This window comes from Stegostoma tigrinum, chromosome 5 (assembly GCF_030684315.1).
Source record: "Stegostoma tigrinum isolate sSteTig4 chromosome 5, sSteTig4.hap1, whole genome shotgun sequence".
NCBI lineage: Eukaryota > Metazoa > Chordata > Chondrichthyes > Orectolobiformes > Stegostomatidae > Stegostoma > Stegostoma tigrinum.
In genome coordinates, this window is record NC_081358.1 from 5,810,104 (window position 1) to 5,828,041 (window position 17,938).

Consider the following 17,938-nt stretch of genomic DNA (forward strand, 5'->3'; position numbering starts at 1 on the left):
TCTCCCAATTCCAGGATATTTCTTCAGGAGGTCCTCAGTAATATCCTATCATCCCAATCATCCTCAACCACTTTATCAATGACCCACCTACAATTGTTAGGTCAGAAATGAGATTTTTAGCAGATGATTGCATAATATTTGCTACTGTTGCTGACTCCGCAGTACTGAAGCAGTTCATATCCACGAACTAAGACTTCGACAAGATCCAGGCTGGGGCTAATAAGTGGTAAGTAATATTTGCATTGGCAATGATGATGTCAAATTGAAGTGGATCTAACAATTGCCCCTTAACTTTCAATGGAATTACCACTGTTGAATCGAAAGTATCAACATCTGGGCATTATTGCTGACCAAAAATTGAACCATTGACTGAACTGAACAGTTTATATAAACTGTGATTACAAGGATGGATCTGAGCTTAGGAATTCTGCAGCAAGTAATTCATTCCTGAATTCCCAATGCCTGTCCATTATCTACAAGGCACAAATCCACAGTATAATGAAGTATTCGCCACTTGTGTTGCTAGGATTGGAGGGTTAAAGGTGTAGGGAGAAGCTGAATAGGCTGGGGCTATTTTCCCTGCAGCATCAGAAGCCAATGCGTGGCTTTGTAGAAGTTTATAAAATTGTTAAGACATCAATAGGGTGAATAGCCAAGGTCTTTTCCCCAGGGCAGCACAGTCCAAAACTAGAGGGCATAGGTTTAAGGTGAAAGGGGCAAGATTTAAAAGGGACCTAAGGGGAAACTTTTCCACGCAGAGGATGGTGCGTGTATGGAATGAACTGCCAAAGGTAATGGTGGAGGCTGATACAATTACAACATTTAAAGGGCATCTGGGTTGCTAAATTAATAGGAAGTGTTTACAGGGATTTGGGCCAAATGCTCACAAATGGGACTAGATTAATTTAGACAATCTTATCAGCCAGGACAAGTTGGACCAAAGTGTTTGTTTCGACATTGTACAGCTCTGTGACTCTATGACTGGATGTATGCAGATCTAACTGCACTCGACAAGCTCTGCACCATCCAGAATATGGCTGTCCTCTTAATTAGCACTGCATCCACCTATTTAATATTCACCCTCTTCGCCACTAATGCAAGCAGCAGCATTGTGTACCATTTATAAGATGCACTGCAGCAACTCACCAAAGCTCCTTCAACAACACCCTTCCAAAACTGCAACCTTTGCCATCCAAGACAAGGGCATCAGATGAATGGGAAGACCATCAGTTACAAGTCCCACCTCCAAGCCACACAATCATTCTGTTTTGGAATGATATCACCACTGTTCCTTTACTGTTACAGGTTCAAAACCCTGGAACTTCTTTCCTAACAGTGCTACGGATATACCTACATTCGAAAAATTGCAGTGGTTCAAGAAGGCAGGTCACCAGCACTTTCTCAAGGGCAATCAGCTTGGCTCAACAAGCAACTCATAACATCTCACAAATGAATTTTTAAAAAACTTACGCAAAAAGATCAACTAATTGGAAAAATAGAACACCACGAAAACTTATTACGACCTCACACAGACATCAAACAAGCAAAGTCAACACTTCTTTGTCTCTGTTAATAAATGCACTCAATCATTTTGTGTGAGTCAGTGCTTTGAACCAAGACTCATTTTGTACGGTTGGCAAGATACAACATGTACAGAATCAATCAACTCGAGTGACAATGGAGTGTAAGGAATTGCTTAAAAAAGCACCCAATCATAACCCCTTTCAAACAAACTGCTGTCCCTGCAACTAAGAAAAATATGAATCAACAGAAAGAATATTAGCACATGCCCCTCTTTATGTTGTGTAAATAAACATTCAGCCATTTACAAAAGAGAGCCTTTTTTTAAAAAAATGCTCACTACAACATCACAAAATTGTCAATCTTTTCGACATCTTTGTTGTCAATTTTTTTTAAAGTAATTCTTTCATGTGAGTGTGGGCTTTCTAAATGCCAATTAATAGATTTAATGGTGCAAGATCAAGAACAAGAGGGCACAGATTTAATTTGGAAAAGATGCAATGGCAGCATGAGGAAAAACCATTTCAGGAAGCAAGAGATAATACAGTGTGAAGCTGGATGAACACAGCAGGCCAGGCAGCATCAGAGAAGCAGGGAAGCTGATGTTTCGGGTCGGGACCCTTCACTTTCTGAAGAAGGGTCTAGGCCCGAAACGTCAGCTTTCCTGCTCCTAAGACGCTGTCTGGCCTGCTGTGTTCATCCAGCTCCACACTGTGTTAACTCTGACTCCATTTCTTACTATCTCCCCGGAAGCAAGAGGGTGGGAACTGGAATCCTTCAGAGGGCCAGCAAAGACAGCTTCTGTGCTGCAGTTATTCTGTGATTCATTCCTCTCCACTATGACCTTGTCTCTCTGTAGTTCACTGTCCCATTGTCCGTTTAAGTCACATTTTCTCATTTCTGCTTATTCTCCAACGCATTCTTGATTGCTTAGTTCCAAATTTGTTGAGAGAACCTTCAAACATCTTGGCCCTGAACTCAAATTAATTTGTTAACTCTTTCTTCGATTGTTCCACCTTCCCTGAAAATACCTACTCAAAATCTACTTCTTCAATCGTGTCTTCAGTCTCTGCAAAAATTCTCACCCTACTGTTGCTCAACATCTTATCCTTACCTTTGGGACTTTTACTGTTCTCGTAATGTGATATGCATATGCAAATTTTAGCATTATGTAAAAGTTATTGTTTCTTTGTAAATGAAACACCAGTTTTATGGTGAGGAAGTGACACTGGAGAATTTCTGGGTAGGAACAATGACACTGGCAGACAGACACTTGCCTATCCCAAATCACGTCATTTTCTTCCAATTACTCAGAATGACAGGAAGAAATAAGTTGCACAGAGAGTTTACCCAACTAATAAGTGTGTTTTAATGACATATCATTAATATCCAAATGTGAATTTGACTAAAGCACAATTTTCTCAAAGAAATCTACAAATGATAAATTGTCAGCCCATTGTCCTGGAAACATAGGTGTTTGTTAACAAATATTATCAATACATGCTTCAAAATACTAATTGCAAAGATTATTACAAAATGTTGCATACAAGAGATGACATTTGCAAATCCAAAATTCAAATTTTATTTCTCTGAATTTCTGGCCAAAGCACTCCAAATAGGATAATATCTGAATGAGTGGTGGAGCAAATGCCTAATCCAGAAGTAGGGGCTATCTTCCACCAAGTCACTGGGTCTTACATCATCAGGAGCTAAAAAAACATGTTAACCACTAAGACTATGCACTCCATATTATCTTTACTCGTTATGGCAAACATGTTTCATTCTGAATTTTTGCATGTTTCATCCTGGATTTTTGCAAGTTTCTGTAAGTCAGTATCCTCTAGTGAATGACTCTTTTGTAAGTGGAAACATTTTCCCTGTACTTTATCAAAACCTTTTGTGATTTTGAACACCTCTACTAAACCTCCGTTAACTTCTTTTATTCTAACAAAAACAGTCCAAGCTTCTCTAGTCTCCCCAAATCACTAAGTTTCTCATCCTTGCTATCGACCCACAAACTTGCTCTGCACTTTGTATAACATTCTTACCAAAATGTGGTACTCAAGAGTTATGATCAAAAATCAAGCAGGTGCCTAGCTGGCAATTTTAAAATGTTCAGTACAACTTCATTAATTTGGAACACTATTTACATGTATGCGTATGTGGATCCCGTATGTCATTTCAATAGCCTTATTAGCTTGCCTGTCATCATCACAAAAATGTAAACTCCAAGTGTCTCTATTATTACACCTCCTTCAGAACTGTTCAATTCAGATTGCACCTTCTCTTTCTCTATTCCAAAGTGTATTATTTCGCAATCCAATTCATGTCATTTCACCTTCCATGTGTCTACCCAAATGACTTATCTTTCTACTTCCTTTACTGTTCGCATCATTGTTTGCTACATTTATGATTTTCATGTCACTGAAACTTAGAAATTCTGCCTTCTAAGCCCAGGTCATAACAACAAGTATCACAAAAACAACTGATGTAATGCAGACCACTGGAAAATGCCACTGTATACTTCCCTCCAATCTGTAAAACTGCCATTCACCAATATAAAGAATGTAAAAGATAATAACAGCTGAAGGCAAAAAACATTTTGAATCTATAAGTGATAGACAAATACTTGAGTTTTGTAAATAAGGCACAGTGTATCATTATATTTATATCTGTATAAAAGCAAACAAATTCACATTTAACAAACTGAACTTATATTTTGTCCAGCTCAGTAGTCATCAATTAACGAGGCAACCATAAATGCCAAAAGGTACAAAATAATAAACCCAAGCCAGCCAATGATTTTTCAATTCCACACGAATCCTTACCTTTGTGTTGTAATTGTGAACTCCAAACTTTCCTGCTCCCCAGACAGGTGGCTTGTGTCAAAAATAATGCTGAAGTCATGCTATAGGGTAAAACAAAATTGCAAATAAACGAATGAAGTCATGCAATCTTAGCTCTCTTGCAGAATGTTAAGGTGACTGGAGGTGGTCCGTACAACACTTGCTCATCTCTGCTGATGCACTGCAATGCACGATAGGCACAGAGATACATCCGCTATCTAGTTACACCAGGCATTTTAATGAGCTGTCACTGTTGACCAAGGCAGCACTGTCAAACCATCTATAGCTTTATCCAATCTAATATAATGTTGTGGGCCCCAAATTTAACAAAAACCATAAACAACATTTGCAATGCCTTCAAATGGGACGCATACCATAATAATGACTCTTCATATGGAGGCCTGTCAGTTCAAAGCACAATCATAAACAAGTTTTATTTATTAATCATTATAAACAGAGAGAATAAATCGACATAAAATAAATACAAGAGGAAAAGATATCAATGCTCTCAATGATTTGAAAACTCTGATAAACACACATGAAACATTGCACACTGCTCCAAGGATGGTCAATTTAAATGCCTTTAGCTGATAAGTCATCAATGCATGCCAATGTGACCAAAAAACAGTGCTGTTTTAGTTCAGCTTGCCATCTCAAAGGTTAAATAGCCGATAATCGAAGAAAATATTACAGTAGATAAACAGACATAACAGACTTGATATTGTGAGTTCTTCTGTAGTTCCTGCTCCTGCTGCTTTGTTTGAATTTCCAAGTGGCCAAAGCTAAAGAGGACAGAGGAAGCATGATGAGATTTTGGAAGGATGATAGGAAGGAGGGGGTGAGAGAAAGGCCCTGGTGGCACAGGAGGAGTTAGAAAAGCGAATGAAAGAAAAATGTCTTGGAAGTAATGCAGAGCACTCAGAGAAAAGGGGAACATCATTCTGTGGTATGTTGACACCTGTGGCTGATCCACTTATAAAGGTCTCCTGTTGATTTTCTGCTTCAGCCTTGACCATTCCTGCCTGTTGACTTTAACCTCTAGAAAATTGTGAGCTGACCATCACAGAAGCAGAAAATCACAGCCTTACAATTCATGCAGCATATAAACAATATCACAGCAGTAAGCCAAATTTCTAACTGAACTGGCCCTTCTTCCTTACCAGATTGCAAGTAAAAAATAGTTTGGTGCATTTTTTTTAAAAAGTATAAATAGAATTGCCCTTAATTTCCTCTCTTCACTTTGTAGCAACGACATCTGAAAAGGGGAAATGTAATCCCTACACATTAATTATAGGAACGGCTGCACAATCTTGACCCTTGCTGAATGTAAGCTACAAGGAAAACCAGTTAGCAACATTAAGTGTGATTCTGGAAATAATCTTAATATTGAAACTGTTGGACATGGAATAGTCAAGTCCAAAGGGATATTACTGCTATATTCGGCCTTCAGCAGATGATGACAGAATCAGTAAAGAGGAAAAAGAATCAAATTGACCTCCAACTAACCAATTTACTTATCACAGTAGTAACTGTTCGCAATAGATTTGGTAACAGAGACCACTGCACAGTCTTTGTAGTGTAAAAGTCTGTCCACTGCTGTTGACACCCTCCATTATGCTATGTAATGCTACTATTTTGCAAAATGAGATAGGCTCGAAGTAGATCCAGCACCTCAAAGTTTGGCATTCGTGATGGAATCATCCATCATCATGGATCATCATCAACAGCATGAGTAATTCCAATTAATCAGTAATCTCACAGCCTTCACTCTACTATTACTTTCAAGCTGAGGATCAATCTTGATTCAATAAGGAGGAACGGCACCTGGGAAGCTTAAAAATGAAGTATCAATCTAGTGAATCTCGACTATCTGCATGCTAAACTGTCAAAGCAGTATGCAAGAGACAAATGTTTAGCAGAATGTTGTCTATTACATTTAATTGCAATCGATGAAATTATCCACCCATTAACTCCCAACACACAATAACAATGCACTGGAATACTAAATTACAAAAAATAACCCCAGATGTTTTGTTTTTTTTTCCTACAAAATGTTATTGGAATGAAATAATAACTGGAAAAATAATGGCAAGTGTTTGTTTAAAATGTCAGAGAAGCCTATAAATCACAGAGAGTTGATCAAATAGCATATACAAGCAAGGTGCTCCTGTGGATCTGAACTGGGCAGAGCTGGAAATGAGTGTTCTCATCTTATATGGATAGTCTGAAGGTCAGTGGGACTTATATGGAAATGTGCTCTATGTTTCTGTGGCAGCATCTGCCTCGATTGGGAGCTTGAATAGGTAAAGTTGAATGTGTCCTGACTGTATGGTGAAATGTGAATTGCTGGGCTGATAGACCTTTCGAGATTCTACACTTGTGTATCTTTATATCTATTCATTAAACTACTTGTGTATCTGAGAGCTTTCTTTGGGCTTTTCAATTGTAAAAGCTGTGTCCACACTTGCATTGAAAAGTGCTCATGTAAACTACTTTTTTGACCCTCCCATCAGCATTGCTGAATCAAATATATTTTTCTGCTTCCCAAATTAAAGCAAATTCTATGTGTTCACAACAAAGAACAATAAACATTTATATATATGAAAACAAGGTAGAATATTTTACTGTAAAATTGAGACTGATTTATGTCTGTAAAACCTAGTTAAATCCTACTCTGCCCTCCAACCTCACCACCTCAGTAGCATTCTTGGATTTCATCTGCATGCTCCATATCACAGATAATCCACAATATACATGAAGCATATATTTTCTGAATATCTCACATCTGTGCTGAAACATGTTTCTGATCATATATTGTTAGTAGCAATCCTGCTGTTCTGCCTCATTATGAGCAATAATACAGAAGAGCTGCAGGTAATCAGGAACTAACAAAATATTTTGTTTTATGTCATAAGGAACATTTTATGACATACTTTCAGATTCCAAAGCAAGGCTTAAGCAGTTTTAGTGTTTTAAATTTTGTGCTTGTCTGTCAGATGCACTGAGTGTAAAGAGCCAGTCTTTTCTCAATCTGAACAAGCAGTGGTAGCATAGGACTTCCACCTCTAATGGTGACTAAAGATTAATGTGAAAAACAGACTTGGCATTGCCAGCAAGCAGAAACCCAACACAGTGAGCACAGAATGTCAGGCAGTGCAGCAATATCTTGTAAATCTCAGGCACAGCTCTCAAAGGGTCTCAAAGACACTATAGACTGCAAATATTGTGAGGAAGCTCCATAGGCCATTTGAAGGAGAGGAGGTCCTGAATAGATCTCTCTGACCATCATAATACTGCTATCCTGGGCTGTATGATATCTTCTATCAGGTGGTCTCAAAGTATGGCAGTTGGAGAGGGAGCACAAATTGGAGGGAACTTTTGAAACGAGGTTCCACCCACATCACTCTCTCTCTCTCTCTCTCCTTATCTTATGTTTACATATGTTAGGCAGGGAACTTGTAGGTAGTTATGATCACAAATGCTGTATGAGGTACACGATATTGAAACTGAGATGCAATAATTAGCTTTAATGTCAGATTTTATCATCTCATCTTCACCAATATCCATTCCAATGTTGGAAGGTAACACACAGAACTTACAAATGGGTACATATTTCCCTCATTAAATAACAGCAAACAATGGCACAGTTGGGTCAAACTGTACAAAAATTAAATCAAAGCATCATAATCACACCTATGTTCAAAAAATGAATTCAAATCCCAGTTTTTGCTGGTATCCTAAAGCTATTGAGTTCAGGAAAACACCATAAGCAGAAAGCAAGTGGAAAAATGTTGACAAATATTGTGGGTGTGGAGAGAACTGGAAACATATCTTGCACAGGACTCTCACAGAATATTAATTCATACGCAGCTTAGGTGGATCAACAAGTAACCATTCAATTGTCACATACATTTTGAATGCATATGGTAACTTGGCAAAGCCAGACGAGCAAATGTCTTCATTGCTGAAGGCTGGGAGGGAAATATGGGCAATGCAGAAATTTGCATTAAACCATTGGACCTCTCTAATCCAGCAAAACAAATAAACAAACCATTATATTAGCACCTCCTGATTCAAGGTGGTCCCAGACAGCAGTTAGAATTGGAACAACCAAATTGGAGATGTAATATGATCAAAAAGAAAGGAGAGAGAACAGTCCAATATTGGGTTAACTTGTTTAATGTGGAGAGGTGCCACCAGTGTCGCAAAGGCAAAAAAAAATTCATGTACAAGGACAATGACTAAACCAGCCAAAGGTTCGGACAAATTAATCTAAACCATCTGGTGTAAATATAACAGACTCAGCACTCTACCTTGGACTGTGATCTCATGAAAGGAAATCCCACGCTACATTTCAGGAAGTCCGACTCCACCAGTTCACAGGAAGTGCTCTTTTCTTTCTGAAACGGTGATGGGAAGGGTGAGAAATTACCAATCACAACAGAATACCAGCTCTTTCTTCAGCAAGTTATTTTACTTTTGCATAAACTCAACACCAACTAAAAGTCAAATATATGGACTCACTGTATTATAACATCAAAATAAATCTTTTCAGTTAAGACCTACAAAAACATTCTGCGAAATGCCTTGTTCGGAGTGCAGGAAATATGCTTAATCCTATGGTGTCATCAGTGATTTTTTTTGTTTGTATAGACGCTACCATAAAACTATAATCACTGAAGAAATTTTATCTGTCATGCACCTAATCAGATAGCACTGTTTGGTTCAGCCCTGATGATAATTTCTAGTACAAATGGATTTGGTACTGGGGCTAGTAGAAAAGTTACCAATAGCAGCCAAGATATTAAACTGGAAACAAAAGCCAAACAATTGAGTAGGGCTAGCAGTGAGATAAACTAGACTGTGACTTGTCAAAATAACAGAAGATGCTGGAAATATTCCATCACTGAGGCAGTGTTTGGAGAGTGAAACAGATTGCAGGTCAATGACTATAATTCCTCAAACAGAAAGAAGATTTGGTGACGTAATGAATTTCTACTCCCTAACTCAGAATTATGAGATTCACAACACACTCCTGATCTTGAGCAGATCACCTCGAATGGCAATTCAGCAAAAAACAACAAGTGTATTGCACTAGCAGAGGCAGTATCTTTGGGACAAGATGTTTAGCTGGGCTCTTATTTCCCTGCTCAACTGGATGCAACAGATCCCAAAACACCGCTCAAGGAAGAAGAACAGAAAAGTTTTCCTGGCCTCTTCAACAACACTTATGCCTCAACTCATAATAGAATAGAAATTTTGAATACAATAGAAATTTACTGTCATATGTAATTTTACATGAAAAATACAATGAAAGGTTATATCAGTCACCCCACCATAATGCCTACAGTCGCCTCACCACTGCCCCACAACAGAAGAAACAGCTTGGACTTAATATTGAATTCAAAACATTCAGGTTGTGAACTCAGTCCTGTTTCTGCCCTTTCTTTTAGCTTTACTTGTTGCATTCTCTGTCACCATGGACTTTCTCCCCTCTGCCAACTCTAGTGGGACCATCTATTCTTTCAGGTTTAGCAATTGGACACACCATTGTTCTGCCATTCTCACATTCCAGTATCGTATAAATGCTGCTGCCTCCACACTTCACACCAGCTCTGATGAAGAGTCATCTAGACCCAAAACGCTAACCCGTTCTGACTCCCCAGTGATGCTACCAGACCCGCTGTGATCTCCAGCATTTTTGTTTTCAGTACAGATTCCAGCATCTGCAGCAATTTGCTCCTGCTAAGAGAAACAGCTTAACTGGTTGTTCATCTCAGCTAATTGTGAAACTTTATCATGTCCAAATTACTTTCTACACTTGCCAACATAACAGTGACAACTTTTCAAAAAGAAATTCAGTGGCTGTGAGGTCCTTTGTAACATCCTATGAGGGGGAAGGTATAGACTAAATGCAATTTATTTTATTTGGTTTAATCTACTTTATTTTCCGTAATAGTTTACAGTGTTAATATGTAGTGATAACACTACCTGCAAACTCAATTAAACATTCTCTGTACCTCGTATATGGCTGAGAATGGATTCAATTTGTCTGAATGGAAACAGGTCATAAAAAGACTGACGACCAGCTGCTAACTGCTGCATCCATCTGCAAGGGAATAGTAAAGTGGGGTTGATCCTTAGAATGTGCAAGCTTCTATTCTCAAAGCAAAATATTTTTTCTCTGCAGTACTCATACAGTACTCTGCACTGTTGTTTATTCACAAAAAGAAAGGCAGTTTTGCTGTAGTTGGTTAGGGTAACTCTTGGCTTGATAAAGCAGAAAACCAGCAGATTTCTGCTGTAACTTGTCTCATAAGACAGTGCACATTGCAATAAGACCGAAGAATAGCCGGGCAATTTGATGGCTGAGTTTAACTTCCAGCTCCTGTGGAAAATGGGTGGTTGTGGATCAGCTCTTTTCTTTTCAACCCCCCCCCAATTTCTTTCATCCATTTGTGTCAAGCAAATGGAAAACCAGGCAACGTCGTTCATGGAGGCCAATTCACAATCGCCTGCTTTCTGTCCCTGCAGTCTTAATATAGAACATAGAACATAGAACATTACAGCACAGTACAGGCCCTTCAGCCCTCGATCTTGTGCCGACCTGTCATACCAATCTCAAGCCCATCTAACCTACACTATTCCATGTACGTCCATATGCTTATCCAATGACGACTTGAATGTACCTAAAGTTAGCGAATCTACTACCGTTGCAGGCAAAGCGTTCCATTCCCTTACTATTCTCGGAGTAAAGAAACTACATCTGACATCTGTCCTATATCTTTCACCCCTCAATTTAAAGCTATGCCCCCTCGTGCTCGCCGTCACCATCCTAGGAAAAAGGCTCTCCCTATCCACCCTACCTAGCCCTCTGATTATTTTATATGTTTCAAATAAGTCACCTCTCAACCTTCTTCTCTCTAATGAAAACAGCCTCAAGTCCCTCAGCCTTTCCTCGTAAGGCCTTCCCTCCATACCAGGCAACATCCTAGTAAATCTCCTCTGCACCCTTTCCAAAGCTCCCACGTCCTTCTTATAATGCGGTGACCAGAACTGTACACAATACTCCAACTGCGGCCGCACCAGACTTTTGTACAGCTTCACCATAAACTCTTGGTTCCGGAACTCGATCCCTCTATTAATAAAAGCTAAAACACTGTATGCCTTCTTAACAGCTCTGCCAACCTGGGTGGCAACTTTCAAGGATCTATGTACATGGACACCGAGATCTCTCTGCTCATCTACACTACTAAGAATCTTACCATTAGCCCTGTACTTTGCCTTCCGGTTACTCCTACCAAAGTGCATCACCTCACACTTGTCTGCATTAAACTCCATTTGCCACCTTTCAGCCCAGCTCTGCAGCTTATCTATGTCTCTCTGCAACCTACAGCATCCTTCGTCACTATCCAGAACTCCACCGACCTTAGTGTCATCTGCAAATTTACTAACCCATCCTTCTACGCCCTCATCCAGGTCATTTATAAAAATTACAAACAGCAGTGGACCCAACACCGACCCTTGCGGTACATCACTAGTAACTGGTCTCCAGGATGAACATTTCCCATCAACTACCACCCTCTGTCTTCTTTCAGCAAGCCAATTTCCGATCCAAACTGCTATATCTCCCCCAATTCCATTCATCTGCATTTTGTACAATAGCCTACTGTGGGGGACCTTATCGAACGCCTTGCTGAAATCCATATACACCACATCAACCGGTTTACTCTCATCTAACTGTTTGATCACCTTCTCAAAGAACTCAATAAGGTTTGTGAGGCATGACCTTCCCTTCACAAAACCGTGCTGACTATCCCTAATCAATTTATTCTTTTCTAGATGATTATAAATCCTATCCCTAATAACCTTTTCCAACACTCTACCAACAACTGAGGTAAGGCTCACTGGTTTTATTGATCAACTCCAAATGGCCCATCCATAATTATTTTGGGAAGATGTATTTATAAGAGTTTCATAATCACAGAATCCCTGCAGCGCAGATAGAGGCCATTCAGCCAATCAAGTCTGCACTGAATCCCTGTAGGCTATCCTTCCTAGACCCACCACCCCACCGTCACCCTATAACCCCAGATTTACCCTGGCTAATCCACCTAGCCTGCATATCTTCGGATTTCAGGAGGAAACCAGAAAATCCAACAGAAACCCATGCAAACATGGAGAGAATGTGCAAACTGCACACAGACAGTCGCCTAAGGCTGGAATGGAGCCCATGTCTTTTGTGCTATAAGGCAGCAATGTTAACCACTGAGCCACTATCGCGCTATGTGAGTGAAATTCAAACAGGAAGACATTTCCTTTAGTGTTCTTGGGATGCCTTTCTTGAATATTCAAAATAGTATCAAAGATCAGATACGTAATGGAACTGGAGCTATGTTTGGATCAGTGTAGGTAACAGCGGTATACACCATTAACTGATGTGTTGGTTGTATTTTTTTTGTACAGTGACACAGCAGCTGAACATTTCCTCTGTTGCTAATGCGGATATTGGTCACCTAATCTCTATACCACCGACTACTATTATAACCACTTAGATACCATGCCCATGACTTCAATATCTGGGGAAAGGAGAAGGGAATTTGGGATATTTGTCAGGCTGGCACCATACCACACCCAAAGCGAGAACAGTTTTTTTATTTATGCCAGGCACAAATATGCACCAGCTGTACAAAAATACAGGGAAAGCCAATTCCCCTATTTCCATGTCAAATGTGACAGGGATCACCCTGAAAGGGTCCTTCAGCTAGGCTACCAGGGCAGCTGCCTGTTTAATTGCAAACGAGGGTCTGATGATGTATGACTTAGAAGTGCAAACTGGTGAAGCACATATTGTAGCAGTTTCATGGTAAATAAAAATGGTAAGTTTAAAATAACATGGCCAGTCATCCCAATCCCAATCCCTTCAAGATTGCAAATAGCCAAGTGTCATTGTTAATTTGCAGCAGGGAGTGTTTTTTTCACTTAGAATGCAAAGTAGAAAAAAGATTTTTCCCCCCCTTATTCTATCTCAAAGCATCTAAAACCAAAGCCAATCCCTTCCCACTTCCAAGATTAAAAAACAGCCGAGAGGTATTTACTCATGCATATACTAGAAATTGAATCTGGAACATTTCTTAGCTGTAGATCTTCATATCTCATTTCTTAACTCTTTTTTTTAAGTAAGGTATCTGGGGCAATAATTCCTCTTTCTCTACCTGCCTTCTTGTCCCTAATGCAGCAGTCCAATGGAATGTCCACGAACTCAGTATCTGGATTCTCATTACTCAGGTGGATACCTCACTTTGGACAGTTTACTGTATTTGGACACCCACCTCAGAACAAGGGCTTCCATTAAACCTAAGTTTCAATTTGAGAAGGTGCGACATGTTTGGGTCAGGCTCACTGACCCGGGAAGCAGATTTTAGGAAAACTAGATTGTGTGCGTGCTGAGGCGGGCTGGTTAGAAGGTTCACCTTTGTTCTCTAGGACCAAACTCCAACTGTTTTAAACATGATCGGACACTTGAGCCCACATCTCACACATCCCGATCCACCTCCTCCCCCATTAACCTACATGCCACTTTCATAGCCACTGACCTAGTATCCACCATGGTTAGACTTTGAGAGCCACCTGGAGATGAAATGAAGTAAAGACAGCTGATAATTTAACAGCATCTTTAAATTATCAATCAAATTGTGAACTCAGAAGCCCCTGCTGAGATTACAGTAGCTTTTGAAATTTAGCCAAGCATACATAATGGCATTACAACAGCTTCTGAGGAAAAGTCAGGAAAGATCTCTTATTGAATTTGCAAGACCAGATTGCAATGCTGTTTTTCTAACAGGCATCAGATAATCTGTCAATCACAGCAGTCAACAGGAGGGCAACTTTTAAAATTCTCACTAACAGCTTCGATCATTTTTCTGCATCTTTATAAGAGTGGGAGATTTTTTTTAAAAACTTCAGATCTTGACATTTGCACAGGGCTTATTCAGCTTTCCACAGAGTGTGCATTTGATCCATCAATTAATGATTCCCACTCTTTGACCTAAGGCACAAAGCTTGCAAGTCTCAAAAAGAGTTTGTTAAAACTCAGTCCAGGTTTAAAGATCCACTTTTCCTACCCATATTGAACATCCACTTCCACCTCGTGGGATCTGTCAAATGAGGACCAGATTTCCACATCCAGGTCCCATCTGCCATTTTTAAGAGGCTGTAAAGTCTCCTAACAGCACAAAAGTTGGATTTCAGATATTTGAGACCCATGATATTAACTCAGAGAGAATAGTATTCAGTGAGCATGATAACGGCAGTAGCTAAGGCTGCTTGATCACAGAATGTTCAAAATAATACTCACGTATCAAAAATATGTCACAGTAAGTATAAGAGGCTTCACAAAACTCAAATGGTGACTCGTTTTGTTGAATACGATGGCAATAAGGATCCCATAAAAACTAAAAGAGTAACACTCCTAAAATGTTTTCCCTTCTTTACTATATTTGCAATAATCTCGTTCAAATTGAGCTTTTAAGACATGATATCAGCATTTGGCACTTCTTGTCCATTTTCTTGCTTATTCCATGATCTCAGTCGTAAATACTGCATGGTCTCCTCTGTTTTCATATGTTAACAGCACCTACATCGAGAAGTTTAAAAATGTTTTGAAATTTTTTTTCAGTGAATGATGTGTAAACATTAAACTCAAAGCATTCACATATAATGGCCGTGTGTGTGTTTCTTCTCCCCGTTTAAAAGCTTGCATTAATGGCTGTCCCTGCACAGGAAATGTTCATACTCCAACCCTGGCCTCTTTCTGTACTTTAAACAAAACATTTGGGTGTTTAGGAAAGAAACATCATTGTGCTAGAAAGTAACTACATTGCAAAATGAGTTACACATCCACAAAGAATTTAGTATGTTTTATTATACTGGCATTACCAAATATAAAGTAACATTAAAATAAATTTCTTCTTGGCTTTTTCTGAATGTTTCTCTAACATTCGGATTACTGTTTGTGGAACTCCTTCCAAGTGGGTGTTTTCCATTAATTTGAGAGGACAAAGCTGTGCCCATTGCTTCCACATTATTCCCAAAGCAGCATGAACTGGTACAATCTGCAGGGCACTGAAGCACCGTTTCCACAGTCTACTCCAATGCAATCATTATTACCTCATACCCCCTCACTGTCTGCACAGCTGAAATGCCACAGTTACGGCTGAACCGCAAGTAATTTCGAAATCACAATGAACAGATTTATACTCCACTTTGTCTGTTCTGATCTTTAATGTCAGATCGGGACCTCAAATTAAAAGAAGTTCTTTTCTAAGCCGTCTTCACACTCTACTATGACATATATTTTCCCTCGCTGCCACTCATGCACCAGCACTAATTTCCCAACAAGCATCACTGACAAGAAAGACTTACAGTGACAGCACCAAAACTTGGCTCTAACGCTTTCCAGGAGGCAGCTTCCAATTCTTATATATTTCTTTTGAAGCATGGATTTGGTTTAGTAATGGCACCAATGTCTTTGGGTCCGAAGATTGTCTGGTCTAACACTACATTGGGGATTTCATTGCATAATCTGAGCGGATTTAGTGCAGTACTGAAGGAGGGCGATTATGTCTGAGGTACAGTCTTTCGGATGAGACATTAAATTGAGACTCTTAACGCTAGATGTGACGGATTGCACGTGGTCATTTAATAACAAACAATAGCAGCACAGTTCATCCAGTTACTGGATGACATTGTGTTTTAACAATGTTTGCTGCATCAGTCACTTATCTCACTAATGTTTGGGGAAACCTTCATGTACACAAATTGGCTTTAATGATTTCTATGTACAAAAAAGTACATTGACATAAAAATACTTAATTGCTTTTAGATGTTGTGAGATTGCAAAAACGCTATATCATTACAAGTTCTTTTGTCCCTTACTTTCATCTGCACTCCTATGTTTAACATGTAGGACAGGAGCCTGGAATTATTTTGGGTTGTTCTGGTCTCCTGCTATAACTTCAGGGAGGATCAGCGAAACAATGGAAAAATGGTATAAAAGTTCTTTTGCTCCATTTGTTTGTGTTTTTTTTTAAATGGTTACTGTTTGAAATTGAAACCAATAGCAATATAGAGTAAAAGAGAGTTAATCACAGACTTTAAAAAATGCATGTTGCAATGTCACAGCCAGAATTTTCACATTTCAGCCTTTAGTCTGACAGTGTCAGCTTTATTGTGTGCACTACAAGGACAGAGAATTTCACTTGGTTTTCTCAATTTGCAGCCACCACAAATGGCTGTTCTTACCATTTCTCACAAGGTTCCTCCAAAGCTGCAGATATGGTGAAATACCACAAAAGTGTCAGATGATTAACAAGTCAACCTTGATGTTTCTTTGATAAGCCAAATGAAAAGCATTTTTACATTTAAACGGCAATGTCTGATCCCCCATGTACACAGATTATGTACATTTACCAGAGCCTGACTGAAAATGTGACACGATCACTCAGATTACAGTCTAAAGACAACTGTTCAAAACAACTTTCCTGGCACCCAATCTCTATAAATCCTGGCTATTTGGCTAGCTTTATGACACAGGCCTGGTCCCTGCAGTATAGGTGTCAAGTGTGTCTAAGATCTGGACTCCATCTCCTGAGGAGCCTGCAAAGAGTTGTGAAATTAACCAGGTTACTACACCCACTTTGGTAAAAAGTGTACTGGTGATGGGATCGTCATTCTGGGAAGGATGGGCGTGTGGGATGGAATTGGATACACCAACCCTGGCGACAGATGGACTCAATATCGAGTTTAATAAGTTTAGGATCTTAGCATCTTCGTCCAATTCCTTTATTCACCCCAACACCCAAGATCCTGTTATGACATGGGCTGCTAGCACCAAATCACTGTCAATCATGGCCCCCATTCGCAGCCATCGATTCTCCCAAGTGACCATTACGTATTCCTTTGTGTGCCCGACTGTTGTTCTCCCTCTATGGGTTCTATGTCCACCAATCATTTACTCCTTCCTCACCTCCCACACCCCATTTTCAGCATATGTCCCAACTTTTAACTAGCTACAATCCATTATGAAGAAGGGTGACTGAGCTTGAAATGTTAAATCTGCTTTTTCCGCTGCCAGACTCGCTGAGTTTCTGCTGCAGCAATTTCTGTTTTTGTACCCCCGCGCCCCCCCCCCACACCCCCCAACAACCCCACTCTTCATTTAACATTCTTCATTTGCTGTCAAAGTGCTTTCAGGACCTTTAACTCCTGAGATAGGAGGATCTCTCCCACGGGTTTCTTCCAATGGGTACATTAGGTCAGGCCAGACTCGGAAACCCGATTGTAAAAAAAATGCCGAATGCTAAGTACTGGTCAAGATTGTGCGGACATTAACCTGAACATCAGGTTCATTGTGCCAGTCATTGTTACTTTAAGTTTCCAATGAGAGTAATTTAAAACCGACACATTTCAATATGTAGCAGTTCCTTGATGTTCATTGCCATCACTGAATCTCTCAACTACCAACATTCTGGTGGTCACCATTAATCAGAGACTGAACTGGGCCAGACACA

At 39.6% G+C, this 17,938-nt stretch overlaps 1 protein-coding gene across 1 annotated transcript in view; it reads right to left on the bottom strand.

Annotated features, from left to right (window-relative positions):
* Window positions 1-17,938, bottom strand: part of itga9 (integrin, alpha 9) — a 389,128-nt gene that overhangs the window by 102,510 nt on the left and 268,680 nt on the right. The window contains exons 19-20 of the mRNA XM_048530144.2: window positions 8,681-8,767; window positions 4,350-4,429 (exon numbers count right to left, since the gene is read on the bottom strand). Of these exons, the coding sequence (XP_048386101.1) occupies window positions 4,350-4,429; window positions 8,681-8,767 (167 nt within the window). The remainder of the gene's footprint in view (window positions 1-4,349; window positions 4,430-8,680; window positions 8,768-17,938) is intronic.